Genomic DNA, 22946 nt, shown 5'->3' on the forward strand with positions numbered 1-22946 from the left:
CTTTCTGCCGTCAAGTGTGCAGCCGGATATTATCGTGTCTAAACTGATAAAAACTCCCGGCACAGCGAACAAGAGTGTAGATTCAAGAGGTGAACAGTGGAAGATGTCTTTACAATAGAAATAGACAGAAACACACAAACGAAATGATCACCACTCCAAATGTTTTCAAGGTTTTTGTCCCGACCTCTCTAATCACCGCACAACCCACAGGCCAGGCTGCTCATTAGTTGTTTTCTCTCAGTAGTGCAGTTCTAGCCTCTAAGGCTGTCTTAGGTATTCGAATCAGTGATGGTGCATAAAGCGGTGAAAAGCATTCTTTTTTCAACACTGTAATTGTTTGGGCCAAGATGGTGGCACATCAAATAGAGCTTGTGAATTAGTATCCTTACCAATAATTGCACTCAGTTCCTTGCTCCACCCAGTCTTCACATTGCAGCGGCCACCTGTGTTCAGGATGAAATGACAGCCCAACACTAGAGATAGCTGCCATGGAGGTAGCAATATAATAATAATAATAATAATAATAATAATAATAATAATAATAATTGGTTCACAGGAAGGGAAAGGTGCACATACCTGCCACGTTTTGCGATTTTATCGTAAAGTGCCCGATTTTCAGTGCTTTTTAACGAGTATCATAGTGTCGACTATCATCTTACGATTTTTCTTGATTTTTGTGCTGACTAAAAAAAGGTAGCAGGACGAGACCGAGCAGGCGTGCGAAAACGCGAACCCAGCTAGTTTTGTACCTCGCGCGACATATCTTGGCATGGCACCGTACTCCGCGGCATCTCCACAGCGCACATCTTAGTTGTTTGCCACGCCACTTGTCGGCACCACTACTACAGTCAAATCATCCCCGTTCAACTGTCGTCATCGCCATCGTTTACTTTTTGCCTCGGCTCGGCTCGGGAGCCGAGCCTGTCAAGCTCTTAGGCTTATTTTTTTGGCAGCGTAGTTGCTGAGGGTGTGGTTGTGAGATGTCCAACAAGAAGTACTTTCCCAGTACTTCCTAGAAGTACCCAGTTATTCAACGGATTTTCTGTGCATACAAAAATCTCGCAAAGGTGAAAGGTACGCTTTCTACACCTACTGCCGTTGTGATGTGAATATTGCGCGTGCCGGTTGTCGGGAAATTCTTCTCCATCTCGGCACAAAGAAGGACAAAGCCTCAGCGAGTGTCGTTGACACCAACAAGAAGATTAGTGGATATTTTAACACTGCAGTGGACCAAGCCACTATTCAAGCGGAGTGTCTCTTCACGGCTTTTCTGATCGAGCATAACGTTCCGTTCACAGCAGCAGACCATGCCCATGACCTTTTCAGGAAAATGTTTCCCAGTTCTAAAGAGGCAATGACGTACGCTTGCGCTCGGACAAAAACGGCTGCGATTGCCAAGGAAATGGCCAACCAACAGATCAGCAGTGTTGTCAGTCGCCTTAAGTTTGGACCGTTTTTGATCGCTACTGACGGGGGCAACAACGTTGGCAATGATGCCAAGCTGTATCTGATTGTGGTCACATTCGTCGACGGGATTGTTCATACTGCTTTGCTTGGTCTGCCTACTCTCAGTGGGGAATCGACTGGACGAAACATTGGCGCTCTTGTCGAAACCCTGCCGAACCACAACATATCTAAGGAATTGCATTGGCATGACGTGCGATAAGGCACCTGTCATGATCAGCTCCAAAAACGGGGTTGCCGCCGTTCTTAAAGAAAAAAAATGAGGACATTGCCATTCTTGGGTGTTGTGGTCATTTAATCAATTTTGCAGCCCGAAAAGGCTTGGCGTGCCTTCCTTTAAGTGTGGAAGAGATATTGATAGATGTTTATTTCTACCTCGAAGAAAGCTCGAAAAGGAATGACAAGTTGAGAGCTTTTCAATGCTTGCCCGATGTAGATTAAAAAAAACCTTGAAACATGTCAGCACTTGGTGGTTATCTCTTGGCAGGAGCCTACAGTGGTTTATTGCGTAGTGGCAGCCACTTCTCAGCTTCTTCCATAGTGAAATGAAGCCATCGAGGACACCCCTGGAATCAAGAATCAAACAAAAAGCTGACCCTCAGAAATCAACAAGCACAGAAAAAACTGGGCATCAAAGCAAAAAACCGAGACTGGAGACCTGCGACCGAGCTCCTTCCCAGGAGGCTCAGAAGCAACAGCTGGTCAAGGTCTTAAACAGGCAAGAAAGGCGATTCATGTTTCTGTCATCAGATGTCAACAAGGTATATAGTGGTTTTTTGCTTTCAGTCATCCCAGAATTTGAAGACAAACACATTTCTGCAGTCTGGTGATCTCTAGTTCTTAAAGGTCCCCAGAAAGGGGTCACCAAGAAGGGTAAACAACGCCATAACACTGATAGTTATTGAACCACCCATCATTCTCCCGCAAAAATTTTCGATCTAGCTTCTGCAACACCAGAGATATCGGCGATTAAAAATGACCCTTCCAATTTTCCCTCTCAACTCGTACGCCAAAGGGAGCCATAAAATAACAAAGAATACAAGCAAGTTCTAAGCTCCGCCCAGACATACGTCACTTCGACGAACTTCCGGTTGCCGCGCGCTCGCTCGCTGGCGTACCCACGCCAACCCGTCCTCGCTCGCACACGCCTGAGGAGTTCGCCAGTTCGCGCAGCGACGGTTAGTGTAACCACGAACCCTTGGTTATCCTATGTTACATGGCGGACCAAACCATGGTTGCACCACTAACCGCGGTTACCGCAAACCGAGCTTGATGACCTCGGTTTGCGGCGTTAACCGAGGTTATGACGGCGTCTGAAGCTACTCGTCGGCGCCCGAGTGCGCGAAACGTACGAGCGGGTCTGCTTCACAAAGTTATTCATTTGCCCACTGTATAACGTTTAAAGATCGATGTATAGATTATGGTGCCGCCCGACGTCTTCGATTACGGCCGACAGCGCAGCGACTGCGTACTGAAGCCTTGTCTTGCCTACAGCATCGTTTGAACGGCTTGTTGCTGAGCAGAACGTCAAAAAATATGCGGCCTTAGCTATGAAAGTACACGAGTTTGCAACGCTTGCAGCACGGGATGCCGCGAGCAGGCTTCGGTACGTTACACAATTACCGCGGGGGTGGAACGTGCGAACGCGGCAAACGCCGGCGCCGTGCGTGACCGTCCCTAGTCGTCGCTAGGCCTACATTGTTTCGCTTCGAAGCCGCGGCGGTCGACGCTTTGGAACATGATCAGCGCTGTCGCAAATCGTCTACTTATGAAACTGCCTTATAGTGATTCCTATCCTGCCATAGTAAAATAAGTATAGGATTAACTCTGCCTACGCATTATTCGCAGAGCTAGTACGAGCAGATCGGATCTGCCGAAATGCACCAGCGGCAGCTGGCTTGAGCAGAAACTAGCTTGTATCACGGCTATCGCTCTTACCAGCAATTTGCTGCTGGTCAGCGATCCTCACGAGGGCTTCATACTTGATATTCGGCTCAGTATTCCAGACGCCAACAAATTTTAGCACGCTTTATTTCGGACATCGGTGCTAACGATCCGCCGTGTCGTTCGCGAACGGTATGCGGGAGGAGGGGCCACAGCGGCGGTGTTTACGGCGGTCGAGGAGGTGCTGCCATCGTGCGGTGCTTGACCGTGCTGTTGACGCCTCGTCGGACGACACTCCGATAATCCTGAAACCACGTTATATAAATAAGATATTTGTAAATGCAGCTTCGTTCTGCTGATCCCTGCGTCGCTTCGGTTGTTGCACTTAATGGGCAATGGCCTCCTAACCGATAAGGGCGGCGAGCTGTGTAACAGCCCGCACAGAGTTCGAGCAGCGCACGAGCAGACGACTGTCGCAGCTACCGGAAGTGTGTCTATGACGTCATGGTTGCAGTGACCGCAGCGAATGGCAGCTTCTAGCAAGCCTTGCCAGTCAACCGACCCGTGACGTCACGGGACTAGGAAATAGTTCCATGCTACACCGCCAAGCGACAACCTCTCTGCCCGCGAATTTCAAAAAACGCTGTTTTTAAAAATTAATAATAAATTGCTGGCTTTGTTCCAAGGAGTTATACTTTGCGTTAATGCTCAAAAGGATGTGTTCTACACACTGAACACGTTTATCAGTGGTTTCTTGGGGGCCGTTTCCGTGGACCTTTAACAGGCTGCTCAGACAGCTTTTATTGCGGTTCGTCAAACCATCTGTTATCAAGAGGGCTCATGAGCTGACAGATGTTGACTACAAATCTTATGGCAACCAGAGGGATGATGAGCACATTGTAATTGGCAGTCAGGCTCTACAAAGCTTACAAAGATTGGAGACTGCAGACAGACAAGAGTTTCTCGGATGAGTAAGAATATTTTTGTGGTTGCATGCGATTACAGTCGAACCTCGATATATCGAACACGGATATATCGAATTATTGATTATATCGAACACTTTCTATATCACTCGGAAAATCGGATGCATTTTTAATTTTTTATTTCGAACGGCGTCGGTTGCCAAATGGATAAATCGAACTCCGCCACCCCAAACCATGTGCACGCTGTTGACAGGAGGCGAGCTTTCCCTCAACGCCCTCGAAGATAGCGGTGGCGCGATGGGCGTTCCCGACTGCTGCGCACGATCGCTGCATACATCGGTCGCGCCGAGGGCGCCATTTGAACGTAGCGGCGTATGCACGCGGCGGCTTGGCCGGGCTAGGGTGGCTAGCCTGATTTAGTTTGTCAACGACTAACCGCGTCTCGGCGCCGCCACTTGTGCTGCGCCAGTCGTTATCGTGTGTGGCCTAGGCAGCCTAGGTGGCCTAGGCCTGTCACGGCGTGGTCGGTGTTGTGATGGCTGCAAACGCGAAGAAGCGGACGACCCTGACATTTGCTGCGAAATTGGAAGTGATCCGCCGCGTTGAAAATGGTGAAAAAAAGTCGAGCGTCGCCGAAGCTTTCAGCATACTGAGGAGCACTTTGAGCACTCTGCTGAAAAGCAAGAGTGACATAAAGGCCAAGGCGGAACAAAACCAGCACTCAGGCGCGCGGCGGGTGCGCAAAGCTGCCTTTGAAGACGTTGAGAAGGCGCTGCACAAATGGTTCATCGACGCAAGGGCCCGGAATATTCTTGTATCGGGACCGATGATACAACAGAAGGCCAAGAACTTTGCGTTCATTCTCGGTGCCGAGAACTTCAATGCCAGCAGCGGTTGGCTGCAACGTTTTAAGGCCCGCTTGAACATTGTCGGGAAGACAGTCTCGGGGGAAAGTGAGGATGCCAATGAAGTCGAGATCAAGAAGTGGCTTGAAGAAGAGTGGCCTAAGATTCTCGTCAAGTATGAGCCCAATCAGATATTCAATGCTGACGAGATGGGCCTGTTCTGGCAAATGCTTCCGCGACAAACGCTCGACACGCGCGGAGACAAGTGCCACAGCGGCAAGCAAGGCAAGGCTCGTATTACAGTTCTGTTGGCTGCGAATATGGACGGCAGCACGAAGCTGCGGCCACTTGTCATAGGCAAGTTCCAAACCCCGAGATGCATGCGCAACTGCCCCAGTGTTCCGGTGACATACGCATGGAACAAGAAATCGTGGATGACTCAGGAGATATTCCAAAAATGGTTGAAGGCATGGGACTTGGAGCTGGCGCGTCAAGGCCGGACGGTTTGCCTCATCGTTGACAGTTGCACAGCACACCACACTGATGTCCAGCTGAGCAACATTGAAATTAAGTTTTTGCCGCCGAACACGACGTCGAAGCTGCAACCATTGGACCAGGGCATTATTCGCGCTTTCAAATCCATTTATAAACGTCGGCTGATCGACATTTTGCTTCTCAAGCTGCGGATGGGCCAAGAGCTAAAGATAGATCTTTTGGGTGCCATTCAAATACTGAAAGCCTCGTGGGACAGCGTCAAGCAGTCGACAGTAGTTCACTACTTTCGGCATGCGGGTTTTGTAAGCCGCATTGAAGAAGCTTCCGAGCAAGCAACTGAAGAATCAGCGTTGGACGACGGCACAGAGGAAGAATGCCAGCTGTTGATTCATACATGCAAAAATAAACGACTTCCGCGAAAAAAAAAAACAAGAAAAAAAAACAACCTGCCGCTCCTTAACATTCGCAGCCGCCATATCTTACGCTACGCCGCGCGTACAGTACATGGTAAGAATGGATGACTCTCGCAAGAAAAAAATAAAAAACGGAGAGAGAGAGAGATCTGCTGCTTCTTAATGTCCGCAGGCGCCATAGCCACGTCAGCCGCCTCACGCAGAGGGTTTGCAACACACTCTGGAGAGAGAGAGTAAACATTAATTGGTTAACAAAATTGTGGAGAAAAGTCTGTCTGAAGATGGGCTGAGCTGGCTTGGCGCATGTGTAGCGCGTGCTGGAGAGAGAGAGCTCGACAAAAGAATGGGCACACCCACGCATATGGCTTGCAAACGTCATGTGCTGGCGCGCGGGAAACGATAACTGCATATGCGCACGCCTTTGGGGAATGGGCGCGGCGCTGCCCAGCCGTCTTTGAACTGTCCCCTCTCATTCCTTCCGCGCGTGGCTTAAAAACGTCATGCGGCAAACGGCCAAGGCTGGTGCGGAGTTCGATATCTCGAACAACCAGTGAAATTGAGTTCGATATATGACGTGGCTTTCCTATACTTTTACATGGGATTTTCAAGGGGATATTCCGTGTGTTCGATATAACCAAAATTCTATATATCCAGGTTCGATATAACCGGGTTCTACTGCATAAACATTTTTTTTGTGTTGAGCTGTGCCAAAAGCATTAAATTGCCTGAAGTTGCCATTGAGGTTGATTTTTATTTGTGTGTTTTGAGAAGTATTCTGAATTTTGTATACTTTCTGTGCTGCAGTTTAAGCATATTAAATATTTTTTATACTGTTCTAATATTTGGAAATTTTGGAGAGCACGCAGCTGCGCCGGGCATGCATCCCGCACGGCGGGCTGCGCAGACTCCACAAACAGCCATGTGCTGCGCTGCTGTAGCTCCGTGTTGGTTTTTTAGTTCCTCTGCTATCCATCGGAAACCGAGCGCTGGCAGTGCTGAGCGAACTCCAGCTTGGGTTCCCTATAGCTGTTGCAGATGTTGCCAATGTGATGCGTGTAGTCGAATATTCGCCGGGCTCACCTGTGTGGCTGCATAAGACGCAACTGGCAGTCTTATGACAGCTTTCTCCCTGCTTCAAAACTGGACAATCCCCTATCCCCCTGGATGGCCTCGTTTGCAACGTTGCCGTGGCAACCCGGAGCCAGTCTCCTGACAGTACGCTGGCTGTGTTCCAGCCATTCTCGGGCTAGTGCTGTGGGGCACTGACTGCATTGGTGGATGTCGGCGCAGGTACATGCACGGCTTTCCAAAGCTCTCGCATGGTTGAAACCCTGCAGGCTTCTCTTGCGGAGTATTTGCCCTGTCCTCTGTGATCATCCTGGGCGCTTGGGTAGTGCCATTGTGTCAGGTGTCTCAGAGAAGGTGATCACTGCTCATTTCCTGGTTTTGAACTGTAGTCCTGGTGGCGCCATGGCCTCGGCACATTTAGAATCTGCAGGTCTGCAGTGTTCCTCGCCAATACAGTAAACCTACGTTAACACGAACTCACATATCTCGAAAATCGGTCCACGCCGAAAATTTTCCACGCCGCGCCTTCACCTCCCATAGGTGCTACATATTAGCTCCTGTTTATCTCGAAGCATTTTTCGGGTGTAATGCGGATATGGGGGAAGAACCGAAGGCAAAAGTCATTACCGAAAGGTGATAGGGGCTCCGAGCAAGCGTTTTGTTCCTATACTAAGTGCCGAACGCGGTCACGTTCGAAGAGCGAATACAAAATTCTTGCGGATGCAGCCGTATTTCGCCTTGGGAACAGTCACGTAGTGCCGCTCGCGCACGCGGGGGCTGATGGGTCTTATTGGGCAGCCAGTTCACCGCGGTTCGGTCAGTTGCCCTTCGCACGTGCGCAGTGGCAAGAGCGATTTAATGATTGTGTGGTTCTGTTTTTGTCGCGCTGTATGCACGAAGCGATGATTGATTTTTGTTGTGTATGTGGTGTCCGCAGCGCTTGCCCCGCAACAAAGTTGAATGCAGCAGTAGCGACCAAGGGCTTATGCGATGCGTTCAGCAGCTCGAGGACACTTTCGGGCCGAATGCTAACGCGAAACAGGCAAGCATTACTTCCAAAATAATAAAATTCAGTTTTTCCTGAGAATTCTTTTGCGTTTATTACAAAAGCTCCCCTTGTGCAGGGGAGTGTTGACGAGCGCGGCTGGCCGAGGGCCGTCAAAGCATTTTCGCTCGTCGCTGTCGCGCTCATGTTCTGGGTTTTTAGAAAATTTAGCGTCTCACCCGGAAGCAGCTTGTGAGGCAGCCAATCGCAGAAGGCTTTGGGCTACTCATTTTCCGTCCTGGCCTTTTTTTTTTCTTGCGAGCGAAGTTTGTTTTGCTAGCCTGGTTTGAGCGAAGAACCTGCAGACGCTCAATTCATCTGATCCGTGCATATATGGGCACATCGAGACGATTCAGTAAAAGCTTGGTAAGGTAATAAAGGAAAATAAAAACGCTAGTGTGGCTAGATGTTAATTTTCGAAAGGAGCAGGAGAAAGCCACTGTTTGCAATCCAAGTATGCATCTGTAGCAGCACACCGCTGCGCTGCGACTTTTTTTTTTTTTTAATGTGATGCGTAAAAAATTTCATTAGTGTTATTGTATTTAAAGCTGTGTAGTGTGGATATAGCATAACTGTACTCTCCGTGACCGAACGACTACAGGGCGGTAACAAAGCAACGCTGAAAACGTGCCTCTGTCGCAGAGTCGCATAGCTCCGTGCAGTGTGCACCAGCGGCAACGACAGGCGCTGGCGGTGGCGGCGCACAACGGATCGCCAGGGGCTGTTGCCAGAAATTTTCGGCATTTTGCTTAACTTGAAACTCTGCTTATCTCGAAATTTTTCCCAGATTTTACAACTTCGAGTTAACGATGGTTTACTGTAACACAATATTGTCTGCAAATACCAGACCTGGCAATACTTGCCGCTCCTTCATTCCTTCAGTCACCGCAAAGCCCACCCCTCTGCATTCTGCTCTGGCTGTGTACAGCATGTAGAGTAAGGGCGAGAGGGGGCATCCCTGTTTTAAACCTCTGCCCATGACTACCTCGTTTAAGTAGGCACTCTTTAATGTGGCTATAACCGGGCTGTCTGCATATAGACTTTTGAGAAGCTTATTCCATGTGAGGGGCATCCCAAGCGCATCGAGATGTTGTAGTAATGATTCATATGAAACACTGGCGTAGGCCTTTGTCAAATCAAAAAAGCAGCTCACCAACCCTCATTCCTTCTTTTTGACTACCTCTATGCAAGTTGTCCTCGAGGTGGTGGTGGTAAAAAACTTTGCCATGTTGGGAGCCTTAAGTGATTACATCCTAATGACGGTTAGGCTCTTGGCTACGTGTTGTGGCCAGAAGCTGGTGCTTCCCAATGACTCCCAAAGCCCAGTCTGTCAGCCACTTATGAACGGCTGGGTCAGAGCTGGATACCACAGCCTCCCATTGCTCGAGGTCGGAGAGTTGCCAAGTGGCTGGAGGGCGGAATTTTGAGCATTTAATCATAATATGTTCAATATCAGGTTTAGGTGCCCCACACAGGGTGCACTGTGGGGAGAACAGTCCTGGATGGATCAAAGCTAAGAAAGCAGGGGATGAGAGTGTAGACGGGACTGAAGCTGGCGCCATGTCACCTATTGTAGCATAGTCAGAGGTTTATGAGGAGGAGGGGGTAGGTGGTTCATTGATCACGGTAATGGAGAAAGATTTCGTGATACGATACCATGCACTCCGAGCATCTCCCCTGGCGATGGCAGTCCTTGCTTGGCTGACATATCCTCGAGCAAAAGAGTGAGCTGCTTCGTTGCTGGGCGACCCGTTGAGTGGGCACCCATAATAATTGAATAGGGTGTTCGGATGGTGGGAGGGAGGCAAGGAACTGGAAGGCTGGGCCAGAGATCCGACCACGGGCAAAGTTCTGTACGACGGATTTAGAGTTGCTAAAGATAGTGGTGGCTTGGGTAGCAGATATGGCGAGGGCAACTGCCGTCTCCTCCGCCTTCAGGGAAGTGGAAGAGTAGTACTGGCCGCGACCAGTTGCAAGGAGTTGGAGATAGCGCTGAGAGCGAACGCAGGGTGGGAGGGGAATTAGGCAGCGTCCGTGTAAACTGTCTCTGGCTGGAAGCCATAGTGTTTGTGAAGAGCTTCTGCGCGTGCCTTGTGGCGAGCGACATGGTGCTGTGGGTGCATTTCTTAAGTAGGGGATGCACGTTAAGAACGTGGTGTATCGCAGCGGGAAGCGTGTACCGTATTTACTCGCATAGTGCTCGCATTCGTGTAATGCTCGTACCCCCAATAGTGGATGTTCTTGGGCGTCGAAAATTTGAATTCTTTTTCCTCGCATAATCATCGCACCACCAATATTATCACCGCGAGAGTCGTCTGCTAGTAGTAACAAGCGCCATCTTTGGAGTGCTACTGAACCTAGCTGGCCTCATTGTGTGCATGCGCTACCAGGCGGCGATAGCGTGCTCGAGTTGTGTGCATACGCTACCAGGCGGCGATAGCGTGCTCGAGCAGATCATCATCATCGGTTATGTTAGTCTTCATCCATTATGCTCGTAGTCGTCTCCATTTTGCGAGATGTCTCCGAATCTCGTCATTTCTTCGTTCCGTTCGTGTTACTTTGTTCCACCGTCTACCGTGTTCTTGGTACCGCATCGCGGTGGGGCGGAAAGCTTTCAGCTTAAAAGCAGCTGTATAACTTGCGGTAAGCAAGTTATACAGCTGCTTTTAAGCTGAAAGCTTTCAAGTATGGACTACAGCATAGCAACCACGCTGCTAGCAGGCACTTCGGCGTCGAGTTCTGCGTAGTAGCACTACTGGAGACAGTGATTGCAGTGTCGATACGGACTCTGATCATGTCTCTGATAAAGAGTAGAACTGTATGGTCTACTGTGAGCATTATGATGATGAGGCTGCGTTCGATAAATAAAGTCCTTTTGGCGACCCTGTACTTTTATAAGAAAAGTAAGTTCTGCTTTAAAGTAATGTTTTGGTTATATTTTACAATAGCTGACCTAAGAATCCCGATTCGCACCTATTTAAACTTGCTTTCAGCGCTCCAAAACATTTGCTCGAAAATTTTCCCCGCATAATTATCGCTCCCCCCAACTTAGCATCAATTTTCTGCGAAAAAAAGTGCGAGCATTATGTGAGTAAATATGGCATTGTGTAGAGCAGTGATCAGGAGGCGAGAGATGGATGCGAGCAAGGACGTTGATGAAAGTAGATGATAGTCGCTCCAACTGGGCTGAGCAGTGGGCTTCCGTGAGCTCAGCCAGGGAGTATGGATGCCCATCTGAAGGAGGCGTTCATTGGAGGTGTAGTGGGGTAGGTTGAGGGCTACCGTGTACGCCTGCCGGATGAGGGCGCTAACTTTGTCTTCCTCCGCCCGCGGGAGGAAGAGGTGAGGTAGGGGAGGGAGTATACAACACGGCTCAGGACAAAGGCCTGCACCAAGCGTCTGAGGTCATGCTCAGGCATGCCACGATGGCGGTTGGCTATGCGGCGAATGAGGCGGATTGTTTGATGAACCATCACCGTCAGCTTAGTGATGGTGGCAGTATTCTTGCCATTGTTTTGTATCAGGATACCAAGAATACGAATTTTGTCCACTTCTGGTATCAGGGTGTTGTTAATTTTCACGAAGATGGGGGGGAGGAGGGCCTCTTTTTTTGTGACATCGAGGAGGTCGGAGTATGTATGAGAAGCTCCGATTTGGTTGGGGAACAAGCCAAGCCGACATTTGCAGCAAAAGATACTACAATGTCTGTTTCGGACTGTTGTGTATTTTCTATAGCGCCAATGTTAGTAACATTGTTCGAAGACGGTCGATGGTCTAGAAGCCGGTTTCGATCGTCTTCGAAGACCGTCTTCTTGCAGCAAAAGATACTACAATGTCTGTTTCGGACTGTTGTGTATTTGCTATGGCGCCAATGTTAGTAACATTGTTCGAAGACTGTCAATGGTCTAGAAGCCGGTTTCGAACGTCTTCGAAGACCGTCTTCGAAGATGATTGAAACCAGCTTTTAGACCATCTCGAGAGTTGTCTCAGGAAGTGGAGCGGCTGAAAGCGTTATCGGCGGCGCGGATTTTTAGGGATGAGTTGCCGCAGCGTTCGATGCGCACTTTGCAGCGTTTGGTTCCCGTGAAGTGGGCTCCAGTGGGCGCATGCCCTGCCAGGGTGGTGCAGTGGTAAGACGCCTGACTACTGTGCCGGAGTTCCTGGGTTTGATCCCGGCCACGGTGGCTGCGTTTCGATGGAGGCAAAACGAAGTGGCGTCCGTGTGCTGTGCAATGTCGGCGCACGTTAATGATCCCCAAGTGGTCAGAATTACTCCGTAGCCCTCCACTGTGGCTTCCCTTTCTCTCTTTCCACTTTCACTCCCACCTTCCTCCCTTCCCTTACAGCACAATTCAGGTGTCCACAGAGCAAGTGGGACAGATATTGCGCCTTTCCTTTCCTGTGAACCAATTATCAATTTATCCACCGCATAAGATGCATTCGGCTATGCAGTTCGGCGTTTGTTTTGGTGGATAGGCAATGCCGTAGCGGGAACACAGGTCAGTCTTCTCCTTGGGACAGACGTCAGCATGGTGTCCAAGCTTCCAACAGTTGAAGCAAGCTTCAACTTTTGCCTTGAAGGGGTAGCAAGAATAAATAATGTCGTAGAAGCTTAATTGATGCGGTACCTCCGTGGTATCGATGAATGTGACTAAAATTGACATGATAGAAAAACAGCGCAAAAGACGTGCACGGAGGAGAAGAACAGACAGGACTAAAATTGACTTAGTCCTGCCGGGCGTCGGCGATGGTGAAGGACTTGCTCTGATTAAAGGCCACAAGGTCTTGGAAGATTTCGTTTTACATCTGATTGTAGACGCCGTTGTAAAGAATGCCTCTTTCGGTGTTGCTGGGGGCTGTGACATATGCTTTCATGGGGTACATCTGGTCAATGAGGCAAAGTCCCTGCAGGTGGACAAACTGCTTCATGGGAGTTTCAGAAGGTGTGCTCACCGTGAAAGAGTTGTTGTGCGGGTTGATGCGCAACTTGTCGTTGATTCTGGCTTCGTGGTGGTCGACTACTGCTCCGGCACCTTGTAGTCCGATGTGGATAACCGGGGAAGAGGAGCATGCCTCTTCAGCTTGGGAGTGGAAGAGTGGACATCCAGGTGGCGTGCTGAACTCAGACTGGACGGAGGCGTTGACTGGATTGGACACTGTATCTCATGCTGTGTCTGATGATCCGTGTGCTTGGGTTAGGGCTAGGGCTGGTTGGACAACCATCATACTGACCGCATGTTGTTTGGGATAATAAAAGTGCAGTAACACTTGTAACAGGAGCTCTTGGTGAGCTAGGCTTAACGAGACGTGCTCGGCACACAAAAGAAATCTCGAAAGATGGAAAAATCTGGACAGAGATTGTCCAAAAATGTCTGAAACTGGCGTGCAGCACCTTTACTGACAGATTTGATGGCGATCAGGTCATTCCAGGTCGTAATTCTGCCACGGAAGTTGAAAATCGCAGGAGCCGATGTGAAATACTGTCGTCTTTGGCCCATGCATGTCCCAGGCCAGGCCTTTACGATTTGGGCGAAGACACACTACACTACACTTGTGATTGTGAGGGGCCAGTAGTCACACAAAAGACCAGGGCCACCATCCTTTTTCTGATGTAGGACCACCTTGCCGCGAAGCCATTCTGTAGGTACTTAGCCACCGGCCAGAACTTTGTTAAAGACTGTCCACTTCAGGTGGTCGATATTAGCTGAACCTGATTGGTCTGGGGCTGAAAGATAAAATAGAGGTTCATCTCGCAGCGACGGCACGTATACCTGGCAGATGTGCTCAGTTAAGGTTTGATGGAGATCAATTATTTTGGTACCCGTTGATTCGTCAAGAATTTCAGGCAGTGCAGCTTTGCCATCTGGTTGAGACACATATCTCCAGAATTTAGCTGTTGCTCCTTAGCCTGCCGATTTAATTGCTTGGAGCCTCCTCTGGTTAGCGTTTGTTATCTTCCGCTGCATGATGACTTGCATTTCTCGTTTTCAGCACAGGTACTCTTGCCAGGTCCCCTGGACGTCCTTGCTGTGAGGATTCTTTATAGCACGGCGATGGTGCCGGTTGGCGACTCGTCGAGCCTTCAGCGCTGCCCACTCCACATCCCCGTTCCACTGACTCTTCCTGTCCACCCCTCGATGTGCGCTAACAGTCTTCTCGTTTTCCCGAGTGATCCTACAGAGCTCGTCTGTTTGTGCATTTTTGAGATGGCGGGTTTGTTTCAAAATCCTGGGCTACTTCTTCAAATGCAGCGCCTGAAAGGCACCACACGATGCCTTCGCGTTTCTTGGGTTGTCATTGTCAAGGGGATACCATGATCACTAACAACCTGTATCGGTCCTCCTCTTTAGTGTTGACTTTCTGCAGTATTTTTTTGAGGTTCTGCGACACGATGACATAGTCGATGCAGGAGTCTGGCCTCACACACACCATATGAACGTGCCTTTCAGTTGGCTCGGAGGTTGGTAATGTCGAAGGAAAGCTCTTGGGCCAGGCCAGATCTAACAAGAGCTTCCCACTGTGGTCAGAGTATCCATTGAACTCCAGAATGTGGTCATTAAAAGTCACTGAGGATCAGTACTTCCTGCTGCCCCAACATACGATGTCCTGCCTGATGCAGCCCACGGTGTTGGAGTTCTCCATGTGTTGGCTAGATGACACGCCTAGATAAACTACACGCTAAGACTGCATTGCGCTTATGTGGCCTGAAGCCTATGTATGGTCTGTGCATGACGCCCATCTAGATGGGACCATGAACTGTTCTGCCGCCACAGAAAACCAACTCCACCCCCTTACACAAACCACCTCCTCGATTGTTGCAAGTCCTGGCCCACACTGGGCTAGTTGGTGGTTCCTCCAAATCACGCATATGCGTCTCTGCCACTCCTTACAGCATCGTTTTCCTCATCCAGAGTCCTGTTTAACTCCTTCCACTTGGCCAGTCTCCTGCCACCTTGTGGGTTCAGAAAACCTACAGTCTCCTGTGTCTTTTTCTGCTGCTTCCTTCGCACCTTTCTTTTCGGCACAGTCCGTAGTGGCCTCAGTTGATGCCTGGATGGGGGGGTTATTGTTGTGTCTGCGACCGCTGTTGATTCATGTGTAATCGGACAAAATTGCCCACAATACCGAACAAGTTGACGGCCTGTGGTGCCACAGGAGCTGAAGGGGGGCTCTATGCATCACTCAATTTCAGCCTAGTGGCACCGTCGGGTTTTCTGAACTGCAACCATTTTGTCTCTGAACCGACTTCCATTTCTAGCGCTTGGTGAGGCAAAATCTTCACTTGAAATAAAAAAAAATGTAAATATGATTTAACATTGTGAATGGGGCTGTAGGTGAGATGAGGCCAAATGGACATCGGATGTGCCATTTTATGACCAGTGAACAAAGAAGAAACAGAGTAACAATGACGAGTTGACTGCGAAGCGAGACTGCGGCTTCGAAGCACGCCACCATATTGAGAACATGATTTCTGCATGCGCAAGAGTTGCGAACAATAAACTCGGGAAATGGCGCGTGTAAATTGACTTTACATTAAGGTTTGATTCGAAATAGCGTTTCACAAATGCGCTCTCTTAAAGAATGTCATCGCATGTGCTTTGCAGCCACTTTATACTGATACTACATTCCGCAGTGTTGCTACCTCTGCATGCATCGTAGCTCTGCCAGTGCTGCAAGCAGCTACTAATAGAGAGTATAAGTCGTAGAACATCATACCGAGGTTTGTGAAGTTTATGAAAATGATATTGAAAACAAGGCATACGTTACCAGTGGACAGGAGCTATCATAGCGTTAAACCAAAGGAAATACAGCACTAAGTTTTAGACGAACCACACAGAAAGACGGACGGGACAGGCGCTAACTCCAACTAAGTTTTTTGAAAGATTCATGTGCACATATATAACCCGAAGACAGTGAACGCTTGCGCATGTCCCTAAAGTAAGAAGGAAAAAAAAAAAAAAAACATTCAGAAAAAACACCCTAAGGTAAAAACCTTCTCATAATCTCGTATTTTTTAACAATCTGTGTTCACTTTCGCGTAAAGATACAGAAGTCGTGCTGACACACTTACCCCCCCCTCTCTTTGATAAAAAAGGCTTCTGCGAGCTCGCGAGCTAATCTGTCTTTACTTCTGGCTAGAATTTTAATCTCTCCAAATCGTGGTTCACAGATTTTTTTATTTTCATCAAGGCAAAAGCGGCAATGGGTGGGTAGGTTTTGGAACGAGTCTGATGCGTTCCCTAAAGACCTGTTATGCTCGCCGGCACGCTCGTTAACGCAGCGTCCGGTCTGACCGACGTACACCTTGCCACACGTAAGGGGGATCTCGTAGACCACTCCCGTGGCACACTTTACGTAGGGCTTCGAGTGTTTCTTTCCACACCCAGATGTTGTTTGAGCCCTACTGGTAACCTTGGGGCACATCTTGGCCAATTTGCAGGGGGCGGAGAAGACCATGGCGACTCCGTACTTGTTGCCAACTCGTTTTAAATTGTGGGATACTTTGTGTATATACAGTATCACCACTGGCTTGGCTCCACGAAAGGATTGTTTTTGACGTTGCCCCTTTGGCTTGCCCTTGAGGTTTTGTAGCAATGCCTCGGTCACGCTAGCCAAAACATGGTCTGGAAACCCTGCTTTGCGCAGTCTGCTCACCTCACCCTGGAAGCTCGCTTTCATCATGTGAGAGCACGACTTGAAGAGTGCAGATTCCGTAGAGAGGGCGGCAATAGCCCTCTTTACAGTTTTTGACTGGGCCGAATCGAATGGCAAGAAATCTTTCTTAGCCCTAGGAAGGTAGCGCCAGCACACACTTCTGTGCCCCATCTTAATGTTCAGGTCTAAAAACTGGAGGCAGTCCTGTTCGGGAAGCTCAAATGTGAATGAGAGCCCCTTTCCATGTTGCTTAAACATTTCTAATATTCTCATGGCAGTCTTCTCATAGCGGCCTGTGTCATGTCTGTTTAAAATCACTAAAAAATCATCTACATATCTAAAAATTTTTAGGACTGTTCCGTCGTCAGTTAGTGATGCCAAAATGTTGTCAATAGATGCGAGAAAGATGTTACATAAGACTGGCGCTACACATGAACCGATGCAAATGCCCTGGCGTTGTAGGAACCGCCGGTTGTCAAACTGGATGAAAGAGACATGAAATTGTCAACCCTAACCCCTGCTTTATTTTGAAATGCAATGGTACCGCTAGCTTCAATGCATTGTCGAACAGAAGTGAACAAGTCGCTATGGGGCACCGAGTAAAAAAGGTCTACGACATCTACGGAGAAGGCGTAACCGACATGCTTTTCCCTCTCCAACACACCGACTACATCAAAAGAATTTTTTGTGGAAAAAGGGTCAGAAACATGCAAGTCCTTCAGGTTCTTAAGCAAAAAGCGGCTTATATGTTGCTGCCAAGTACCTTTCTCGCTGACTATGGCCCTAAACGGTGCATCTGGTTTATGGGTCTTCACTGAGTCAGCGAGAAAGGTTTCACTTTCCTTAGCTTCACACCGTTGTGCAGCTGTAATCGGGCTTGCGCGTTGGCTGGTCGTGGCATTTCAGATGCTGCTTCGCAGTCGTTGTTTGCTAATGTTAGAATGGGATAACGTTTTTCTAACGCTCACGAATATATCCCTTCTATGCACGCATGTGCTGCTTCTGGAACATCGAAATCAATGAAACTATGCGTTGGACATGCGCATGGACTGTGCAGGGAAGCACTGTCAAAACGCGGCGGGGTTGTTTTTTAGAAGCAGCAATGGTACTGCGTCCCATTGTGAATAATGTAGCGAGGCCTTTATGCTTTTAGTGCTCTTCTTCAATGTTCCCTGCCCAACAGTGTGCACAAAGTAAAGCACTTGAGGAAATGGGGAAAAGCCATCATTCTCAGCTGTAGACGAACTCAGTGCAGGAGTTTATTTGTTAAAATTACTGTCATGCAAACAGTTTTCAGCAGTTTATTCAGGCTTATTTGGTAATCCAAACTTTCGGTGAATTTGAACATTTTTTCTTGTCCCTTGATGGCCAAGTTAACGAGAGTTTACTTTGTGAGCTTAATTTTCGGTTGTTTTTGTTTATTGCAGACGTCCGTGGCAACCTTTGGACGACTCGTCGACCGTTATATGGATGGAGACCTTACAAGTTGTTGGTATTTTCTACAAGACTTCACATCCTTTCCAGAAATTTCTGCAGCTCTTGATGCTGCTAATGTCCAAATTGTTCGGTGCACTGATTGTACATCCAGAGCCCTTTTGGAGGATGAGCTGTCCACTGCCGCCAGCCGGGAGTTGGCACCGGACTTGGATCAGCACGCTTGCCATCGGTGTAAGCAGCTGCGAGAAACTAGAAGGAACTACGATGTGCTGTGCAGTCGCTTCTTCTCATTGTTCTTTTGGTCATTGTTGCTGGTTGAGTTCAATGCTGTCGACACTGTGTCACTAGCTCCAAGCACTGTCCCAAAAGGTCGCAAGGCCAGGTCTGTTCGCGGGAAACGGAAGAAGCCGTGGGTGAAAGAAAAGTGGGCCGAGCGTAGACGGTTAGCCGCGCTAGCAGCTGCTGCTCAGGCTGCTCAAGGAGGCCAGGAGCAGGGCAGGCATGAAGAACCCGTTGCTGAAGATAACGATGAAGCTATGCCGAGCACCTCGCATGGCGATGGCTCTACCGAGAGCATGGCTGTTGATGAAGGCAGTGGTAACGGAACGTAGCGAGCACATCCTCAGGTGATGGTTCCAGTGGCAACATGACTGTTGGTGGTAACAGAGTGAGGCCAAATACACAGAGAGGCTCTAATGGGAACACGGCCGAAGATGGAGACTGATTATGGAGCTGCGGCAAACACATCTCGGAGTTAGGGTTCTGTAACCGGAGGCACAACTTGAATGCTTCTTTGTTCTATGCTGTCCTATTTGTCAATTGTGCAAGCTTTCATTGTATGCCAGCAGGAACTGGCTTTGTCATTTGTTGCCATCGCATATTTATTTTACCAGCATTGCCAGAGTACTTTCACGGTAGTGTTCGATTTTGTACTGTCTGAGTATCGGCAAATTTGTTTAAAACATATCTATAGAGTTGCTTTGATGACTTCTGACTGTTATCGCATAAGGAGCTGCTGCCAGCTAAGCAGGCAGCTAAGCAGCAGGTCGTCTGATCAAGCGTAAAGGGACAGTCTGCAGCCGTTGACTAGTGTAGTAAATATTGGCACATTCTAGTAAACCTCTTTTCTTGTTGGCAGTAACAAGTGCGGATCTCACAATCTGGGCTTGAAATGATATTTTAAATGGGTCCAGAAAGAAGAAGGTTTGAGCGGGTGATAGCGTCCTTTTGTTGCGATTAACAGGGTAGCTACCTGAAGCGTTTGAAAAGTGAATATACTAAATTCTATTACTGTGCCACAGATCATAACAGACAGTTTTTTGTAGCAACATTAACTTAAGGTAGCCTACATTTTTCTCATGAAAGCAAATTGCAGTTAAGTTGTTTTCTTAACCTTGCTGAATTTGCTTTTAAAATGCTTTTCAAAACGAAATCACTCTGCCAAAAACCCTGCTATACTTGTAACGCCGCTGTTATTGACAGCGTAGCTACAGGGAAAAGCTATTTTTGGTAATGGTGCGGGATGTCACTGGGGTTATCTAGTCTATTTATTCATTTTTTTTTAAGGCTATCTTAGTACTCTCAATTATAGTTTAGCAAAATATGTGCGCCTTAGTTAATGTCATGCTCTCTACATGACGTAGGTAGTGTGACGGTCGTGTTCATCTGCATGTGGTGCAGTTTTAAATTTTAAATTGCTCTGCTGTGTTTCTCATTGCAGAGCATTCATTAGATGGAGCTTTTGAATGACACAAGAAAAAAACATTTCAAAAGTCGGTAGACTGACCCTTTAATGCAAGTAAAGTATTGCCACATGGCTGATACAGTTGTGGTCAAGCTGGATGTTGCTTAACCCAAGCCGGTTCCTGGAAGCGAGGTATTTTGTCCCAGCCGAGTATCGTTGTTGTTGTGCATAGGCAACAGTGTTATCCAAACCTATGTTGAAATGCATTGGAAGATTTTTTATAAAACCTGTACAATATCGAAAAACTTGCAAATTCAGTGCAATTTGTTTTCCAACATTTCTTTGTCTACTACGGGTGTACAAATGTGCAAAATTCTTGAATATAGAATTCAACAACCATCTGACCTGATTTTGCTCATTTATCAACTAGGGCTAGTTCACAATTACTTAAAGTGTGTTATCAGCTTTTTAATTATTTTCTGACTAATTGGTACAAATAAATGACAGTTATTTATGGCATTTCTCAAAACTGACACCCACTACAAAGCGGCATAGCATACTGCCCTGCTAATAATCTGTGCAAGAATAGCTTGCCGTGGTGCCTTTGAGTAGAGACGTACTATTGTGGTGGGGTTTGTTAACCCTGCCACTGTCTTGGAGGTCTGGCTTGTGGCTCCTGCCACTTTTACTTTTCGCAACATTTACAGAGTCTGTTTTATGTAATCAAAAGTAAGGTTTATGTCATGACAGTTGTCTTCAGAATGGAGATCAGTGCTATCTTTTCAAAATTACGGCTATCCCTCCATGAGATGCTTCTGCACTGTTCACATGCCAAAAGCAGGGCTCACGCTAGTCCCACGTTGCTTTGATAGTCATGAACATAGCATTGCATGTTGCCAGGGGCAGGGCACCGAGCAGACCAGCTGCTAATTTTGTATTCTTTGCATATTGGGACTGGTATGTTGCTTGTGGGGGCCTCTAAAAAAATGTTGGAACACTGTCTCTACCTGGCTGTCATTCTGGTTTCAGAGGAGTGCAGGACAAGGCTACACCTTGAAGAAAGGATCGAATTCACTGCTTTTTTCGTAGAGCATTAGTAATAGTGAACACTGTCTTGTATGGCCTATACAGCTGAAACCTTGATTTTCTTTGTATAGCATTCTGCCTCTGAGCAGTCTCTTGATCCTTGACCTGCGCCTTTACAGCATTGGTCCACTAAACTCACTGTTCTCGTGCATGAGAGTGCCAAAAAAATATGTGCATCCAAACATAGAACATTTTAAATAGGGCTTGAATAGCATTTGGTATTCGATTAGATTTGCACTGCACTTTCCTATTAGAACATTCTAAGTGTTCAGAAATTAGCAAATTCTAGTTAATCTGCACTGGCACGGAAATATCACATTTTTAAGCATACCCATCTTGTACTTTCTCATAGAAGCAACTGCCAGCACTAAATACAGTAGAACCTCGGTGATACGAATCTCATGGGTTCGCGAAAAAATTTTATCGTACGAACATTCGCATCATCGAAACGAACAAAAATAACTATGAAGAAGCATAGGAAAGGCTGTCGCGCATATTTGTTTACGTCCGAAAAGGTTTAGGCAGTGGCTATTTTCATACACGGAGAAAGTGACGTAAATGACGTCATTGTATAAAAAAAGGTTCTTTAGCATGCTCTTCAAAAGCACCATGCGCAGTTCGATATGGCCAGGAAAAAGACCAACTCGCACTGTTTTGCTCCGAGGTGTCGAAGCGCGGCTATCCGGGTGCTCCAGTCACCTTTGTTTGCTGCTCCGAGGAACAACAAACATCGCAGAAAGTGGAAACGAAGCTTGTGAAGGCAGGAAAAGCATCTCACAGAAACATCGGCAGTGTGTGAGCATAATTTCGAGCCGCATTTCATCCTGCTGCGTGGCTACGCACATATATGATCGACGGCAGAAGTGAGGATATACCGCGTGAAAAGCCATCACTGGCACTTGATGCCGGGTTGTCCGGCATATATTACCGTCAAACTCGTGAAGCCAAGGCTGGATGTGGGCAATATTGATGTTGCAGAGAGTTGTGCTCAGTGCAGATTCTTGTTATTAAGCCTGTGGCACCAAACGATAGCTGACATATTTTATGCCGCGTGTCCAAGCTAACTTCAGCCAAGGGTTAAAAATAAACCATTTGAGATAGGCCAGAGAAACCACTTGCTGACAGCCACCTGGCGCACCAGGTCTGAACAAAAGGTAGACTTGGGGAAGAAAGCTTCGACTGTTTGCGTGATCTCGAATACTACCACTGGCTCAATAAAGCAGAGAGCTGAGATTAAATCAAATTCAATTCCTCGTAGTCATGGTATGCCCTTGGATCTCTAGCTGGCGCATTTATTTAATCATTTATTCATCCTTCATATCATACCCTACTGATGCCCTAAGACAATAAATATCGATAAAAAAAACTGTGCAGGCAATTTTTCATCTTGCAATTCTAATTTACTAAGTATTGCTTTCAAATAAATGTGATTTTCAAAGTTGGGGAGGACCTTCTGAAATCCCCATTTCATTTATTCCCGATAAAGAAAACCTCACATGCATAGTTTTTCCCACCTCTATAGAAAGCCCGCGAAATAAAAAAAAAAAATGTCACATGACTGACACATTCATGCGCTACGATATTGTGGTTCTCTCAACCGTGCATGGTTTGAGTGACAGAGATTAGCTGCGGCCGTGACTCAACAGCCCAATTCGCAACAACCCGCAAGACCAGCGACAGCTGTTCTGGCGGGCCTGCAGGATTGAGGCGGCACATGGAGCCCTGGACTGAGGGCTCCACTCAGGAAGAAAAGGAATCTCAAAATAACGGCTTGAGAGGCTAGTTGGTGCATCATCGTATTCAGATATGTGGCGCAAACAAAGACAAACACAGGAGAAGATCCACAACACACGCGCACACTACCAACTGTAAGAAGAACCGGAAAACACCGGAATATAAAAATTTGTAATGGCGAAGTGTGTTGGAAATATTTTCCCAGGGCTAAAA

The 22946-nt window shown here is 47.6% G+C and overlaps 1 protein-coding gene across 2 annotated transcripts in view; it reads left to right on the forward strand.

The window, feature by feature from the left end:
- Positions 1 to 21980, forward strand: part of Pbp95 (proximal sequence element A Pbp95) — an 82006-nt gene extending 60026 nt beyond the window's left edge. The window contains exons 12-13 of one of the 2 annotated variants that reach the window (XM_084576117.1): positions 18220 to 18280; positions 18381 to 18521. In XM_084576117.1, the coding sequence (XP_084432243.1) occupies positions 18220 to 18280; positions 18381 to 18382 (63 nt within the window). In that variant the 3' untranslated portion in view covers positions 18383 to 18521. Of the gene's footprint in view, positions 1 to 18219 lie in introns of both variants that reach the window. The other variant, XM_084576116.1, reaches the window with a different exon arrangement.
- Positions 21981 to 22946: the final 966 nt, after the last annotated feature.

Source organism: Amblyomma maculatum, chromosome 8, assembly GCF_055883805.1.
Source record: "Amblyomma maculatum isolate TAMU_Amacu chromosome 8, ASM5588380v1, whole genome shotgun sequence".
Lineage (NCBI taxonomy): Eukaryota > Metazoa > Arthropoda > Arachnida > Ixodida > Ixodidae > Amblyomma > Amblyomma maculatum.